Source organism: Bidens hawaiensis, unplaced genomic scaffold (assembly GCF_021521415.1).
Source record: "Bidens hawaiensis isolate Kalapana, Puna unplaced genomic scaffold, B.hawaiensis_p1.1 tig00008580_1, whole genome shotgun sequence".
Lineage (NCBI taxonomy): Eukaryota > Viridiplantae > Streptophyta > Magnoliopsida > Asterales > Asteraceae > Bidens > Bidens hawaiensis.
In genome coordinates this window covers 980792-986725 of record NW_027491619.1, presented here as the reverse complement: position 1 = coordinate 986725, position 5934 = coordinate 980792, and the positions used below count along the sequence as shown (strand labels likewise).

At 35.9% G+C, this 5934-nt stretch overlaps 1 protein-coding gene across 1 annotated transcript; it reads right to left on the bottom strand.

Moving 5' to 3' along the window:
• Positions 1-4050: 4050 nt before the first annotated feature.
• On the bottom strand, positions 4051-4455 carry LOC143529599 (bZIP transcription factor 44-like). The gene has a single exon (XM_077025359.1). The coding sequence runs from the start codon at positions 4453-4455 to the stop codon at positions 4051-4053; it is 405 nt and encodes a 134-aa protein (XP_076881474.1).
• Positions 4456-5934: the final 1479 nt, after the last annotated feature.

The window sequence follows — 5934 nt, the reverse complement described above, 5'->3', positions numbered from 1 at the left end:
GTTTTTTTTTAACTCTATGTGCCCAAAATAGATCAAATGTTGTGCTTTTATGTATTGCGGACGATCACAACTCTGAAACAACACAACGTTAACAAAACACACATCAATATGGTGGTTAAAACATATGATGGTTAATTATAATTGGTGGCCAATAATTTACGTTGGCTTCTATTAGAACATGTGTAGTGGGAAAACATGCATTTGTACCTAGGAAAAAATCGCCACACCCCGTTACGTCTAGGGCGTTTTTGCAACTTCTTTCATTCAATTATCAATCATCCACTTCAATTTCTTTTCCTTTAATTTAATAGAAATTTTTTATTTAATTTAAACATCAAAATTGGATGAGTGAAATCATTACACACTATATTAAATATTGAAAAAAAACCCCTCACTACCTACATGTCAGTGACGCGACGAGACCTTATATATTTTGTTTTGGCTCCGCCTCCACTACGGATGTCATTAGTAGGAATGTAGTTACTACATATGCTATTAATTGGCTCCTATCATTAGGAACTAATTAAGTTGCTACTGATTGCTGGTCGTCAACATGAACCGGTGTATTATATCACTGTAATCGGAGCCTTATTTGTGGATAGATAGTAGGTTTGGAAGATTGCTTATTAAACCTACTTCAGCGTGTGTTATTCGTACCGCAAAAGATAGTATTTTCGCCTTCCAGTTAGGTAACTTGGAGTTAAATTTGTTTACCACCATCTACCATTATTTTACTCTCTTCATATTTGCACCCACTCGAAGACATAAAACGGTAAAAAGTAATTCCTCTGCTTGAGATTAGAAATCCCAGTCAAATTACCTATCTCCTCCTTAGATCCTACACCACAAACGCTACTTTTTTCTACTGAGCTGTTTGACCATCTTCAGCTAACTTATTAAAAGACGTGAGTGATTAAAAGGCAGTTTCTGAATCATTCAGCGGGTCTCTGAAACTTAACAATTAAAAGGTTTCATGTAATATTAAGATGTGTCTTTTTAATGAGCCAAACACACTATATCTTTGACTGATTCAAATATAGCTTCTTAAATAGATATTCCCAAATTGGAGAACCGTTAATGAGAACCGAGGATTTGCCCAATTTGAGATAAGCAAGAATCCAATTCCTCCAAGTTTCAGGGAAACACATGAATTTCATGATCGTAAGATCAGAATGTTCCAAGCGTTTTTTACAAAAGCGGCTTTGAAGAGTAACAACAATTTATTAGGCTTCTTTGCCCAAGAGATCTTCACTTACATTAATCAGCGGACCATCAACTAATATTTCACCCTTCAATGTGGGCATATTGCACAGGCGAAACAAATGAATTAATCACCTATATAGGCCGGAAATCAAATATCACACGAGGGTATTTTTTGTCCCTTAGATTTGCCCAACAATTGGATCTCATATAAAAAGACTAGTTTTTAAGTTTGAATCACAAAATAGAAATACTTGTTATCAAAAGGAAGATTTGCTAAATATATAATATTGGTTTTATATTAGTAAGAATAAGATGATGTGTTCATCTAGCCATTATAAAAAGAACGTAATTTTTAAATCCAAAAATTAATCAATGTCATCCATCTTTATCATCATCATCTCCTAAAAAATCTTACTTTACTGCAAGAAATGAACGCATGATTACGTCTTTTGATCCTAACGCAGTTAACCTTTTCTCGTTAAATCCAGTCATATGCAAGGCACATGAGGGTATTTTAGTAAATTTACATATTTATTTAATAATTAGAAATATAAAATAAAAATATATCTTCTTCCACCATCTCTAAACAACCACTGTCCACCCATTCTCTTCTTCCTCTCTCACACCACAAAACCATCACCAACCAAACAATCGACCCACCTCCACAACCTCCCTCACCACACCAGACCAACAACTGTCAGGGACCTCACCACCGTCTACCCCCGACAAAGATGGCGATCTTACCACTGTCAGCGGCCAACAACTGTCGCTCGCCGGAAACCACAACCCGGAAAGTCGATGTTGTTTCTGGAACGCTCGAAATGGTACCTGGTCAGAGAGGAATGCTTGTGCAAGTCTCAATCTATCATTCCCCTAAAGTACCGGGTCTTGATTTTGTCGTTTCTCGCCGGAAAATGCTGACGGCAGGTCGGAGCCCTAGTTTTTGGCCGGAGAAGACGACCACGCCGGAATAACGGGAATTTCATGTTTTCTCCTCCGCTGCCACAAACTTCATCCAAACTCCGACTGGAACTACCTCACTGTTCTTCTACCTCTTCTGTTTACCTCGGAAAAAAAACCCACCACCGGTAGATCTAGGGTTTCTGAAATGATTATGATGGTGGCTGATAGTGATGGTGGGTGGTGGGTGCACTGGTGTGTGGTTGTGGTGTTTATGAATACTTGAGATAAAGATAAGGGTTAAAAAGTAAAAAAATGTTTATTTATTCAAAGACTAAAATTTTAAGTTAATTACACAAATAACCCACAGGGGGTAAAAAGACTAAATTGTCCTCACATGAGGTGTACATGACTGGATTTAACGAGAAAAACTAACCCTCGTTAGTGAAAAGGACGAACCGTGCAAAGTTTTTTGAACATAAAGGATGCTTTCTGTCATTATGTTTGTTAAAGGACGATAAATGAAAAAACGTACAAACATAAAGGACGAGTTTTGCCATCTTGTCTGATCTTAATATCAAATATGCGTAAATTACTCTTTTAACCATTATAATATATACAAATATCATTTTTGGCCTATAAACTAAGAAAATATGAGAGTAGTTTCATCTTTTTACCATTCACTCAAACAATGAAAATAAAATAAAAAATAAGAAGGTATAGCGAACTCCATTATTGGTTTGAATATGTGTTCATCCAAGATATATAAGCATTACTCCTTGGATAACACAACTTTAGTTTTGTGGTTTGATGTTGGTTCCGAGTATACGAAAAGTATCTTGACGGTACATGTGTTGTTCGGTAACTTTTGATATATTGTGGGTGCATGCACTAATCGGACGATGACTGAGTGTTATGTGTCTTATATCCAAGGTTTAATGCAAAACTATTATTAAGTCTGAGATCTCACTAGAAGTAGTCTCTCTATTCCTACGGGGTAGAGGTAAGGTTGTTTACATCTTACCCTCCTCAGACCCTACCATAGTTTTGCTATTTGTAAGATATACTGAGTAATATGATGATGATACTCTTCTTTCATTTGCAAGACACTAAAAAAAGTTATACCCTTCTTTCTAGGGATAAACGTGTACCGGTACAGGTACCAGCATTGAACGTAAAATTCGGAAAACATTGGTATCGTATCGGTACCGAAAACTCAAAACTTGATACAGATTCGATAGTCGATACTGAATGGTACCAGTAACTCATTTTGCTCATTCCTACTTCTTTCATTTGCGATACACAAGCTGCATTATTTTCATAGATTGGAATTAAACTTTTATTTTTCTCTAACCCACAAGGTAATATGAGTTGTGACATAGATCTTAGTCATACACATCCTCTCGTTGCTTAATGTATAGGGCAATGACTACATTTGCCAATAAAATTTATACTCACAAATTGATCAAATACACACCCAACTTTTAATGATCCACATTATAATTTACTCATCAATAATGCATTATACTCGCAATTCGGTCATATACACACACCTAACTTTAAGTTCAACGCCAAAGATATTCACACTCTACACATAACTAACCTTGTTTGTCCCTTCATTTATTTTTGTTGTATCGATCAATACAATTTATGGCATTTTGATTAGGATAAAATCACTCGGTTGTTTTATAAAGTAAAATGGGGTTACTCTTCACTAGAATGAAATTGCCCCTACCAACAAAAATAAAAAGTAAGAATTATCATCGGCCAACTATTATATATTATAAATTCTTATAGGGGCATTGGGCCTAATAAAAATTATTGAAATCCAGTTTTCAAATTAAAGTGTTATGGTGAGTTTATACACACTAAATTTGTCAAAACATTATCCTATCTTATAAATACATTACTATAGCATCAAGGATACAATTTATACTAAAATAGAACTTAAAACTGGAAATTTCCAGTAGATGACATGAGAGAGATGGAGTTAGAAATCTGATGTTGGTCCCATGGCTCTTGAAAACCACCAGTTAGTGACATTGATCCATAACCATCACCTTCACACCAGCCACAAACACTCTTTGCATACTCCAATCTTTTCTCCAACTCTTGTTTCTGTGATCTCAAAACCATGTTCTCCATCTCCATCGCAGCGTACACTTGCGCGATTCCTTTCATTTTCGGTAAGATTTCATCTCTCTTTTTCAAGAAATAATATAATTTTTCACTGAGATCCTTCATGTGTTGATCTCTCTTCATTCTAGACCTCCTGGATGATTCTCGGTTCGAAATCTTCCTCTTCATCTTCTTCTCATGATCCACCATCAAACTATAACCCTTAGATGACATGCTTCTAATGTAATTAAATATACAAAATAAGAAAAAGAAAGTCCAAGAAACCCTAATGTTTATTGTGTGTGAAGTAATGTGTTATGTGTAATAGAGTGTGTGTATATATATATGTGTGTGAATATGTTATACGTAGGAACTTCTAGAAATAGGGGAACGAATATTCTGACCAGAAAGACTTTAATGAAGAGAAACATGAATAGACTTGATAGCCTCATGGATTTAGATTTAGATTTAGATTTGGATAAGGTTTAACTTTATAACTTTCAATTTATCCATGACGTATTGTTAAACAAATACAAGGAAGTTGATGAACACAGGGCTAATCATGGTTTGGTTGCTAATTGATGCTTACCAAGTAGACATGCAATTAAATACTTTTTGAGCGTCACATAAAAGAAAAGGAAAATGACAATTTGGCAGGTCAACGTCACCATTTTGTCCATCAAAATCGCCTAGCAACTTTGTATTTTTTTCACATAAATCAAAACACTATCAAGCTATTTATACAAATAACATGTTTGGTGGGAAGTAATGGAGTGAGGATCATTATAATTCATTGTCTTGTTTGGTTAGGATATGAGAATGAAATAAATAATTACTTTATATTGTTTAATATTCAAAAAAAATTATAGGAATGAAATAGAAAAAATAAAAATATTCCTATCCTAAAATATATATTTAAAAAAAAACTGAAATGGCGACGGTGGTGGTGGTAGCTCTAGCGACAAAAATGGTGGCGTTGTCGGTCAGGCGGGGTGGTTGTGGTGGTGGGGGTGGTATCGACGGCGACGGTGGCGATCAGCTGGTGGTGGTGGTTGTTGTTGTTAGGTGGTGGTGGTGTTGAGAAAGTAGAGTGAGGGAGGAATGGAATGAAAAAAAAAAAGGGGTGGGAATGAATGATTTTGATGGAATAGGATTCCATTGTAATGGATGATTCCATTTAATTGAGCAACCAAACATCACTTTCGTCATTCTCACGTATTGAATAATTCCATTCCCCATGTCATTCATGTATACTAAACGCTACCTAAGTTTTATTCCTTAATGGCCGACTGGTTTTGTTCTCTACAAAAATAAGAGAATTAGAAACACTAAGGCTATGTGTAGTGGAGGGGCTACAAAATGGGGCGATTTGCGTCATGTGGAACCTAGTCAGCAAAGAGTATGTTTTTTGTTGTGTAATGGTGTTGTAGCTATATATACATATATATATATATATATATATATATATCAAACACAATATAATAATAATAACAAAACAACACAAGCCAGCGATAAATACCTTGCCCCCCCCCCCTTATCGCCCCACAATTCGTCGGGGCGGTGTTCGCCCACCTTCGCCCAAAATCGCCCAAACCCCGCGCCTACTACAGATGGCCTAAGTGTAGAGTGACAAGAAACTTCTAGCCTCTAGGCACCTACTAGATATTCTAGGTGTCGGGCTAGGTTTTAAAATGTCCAGAAGTTGATCTCGGC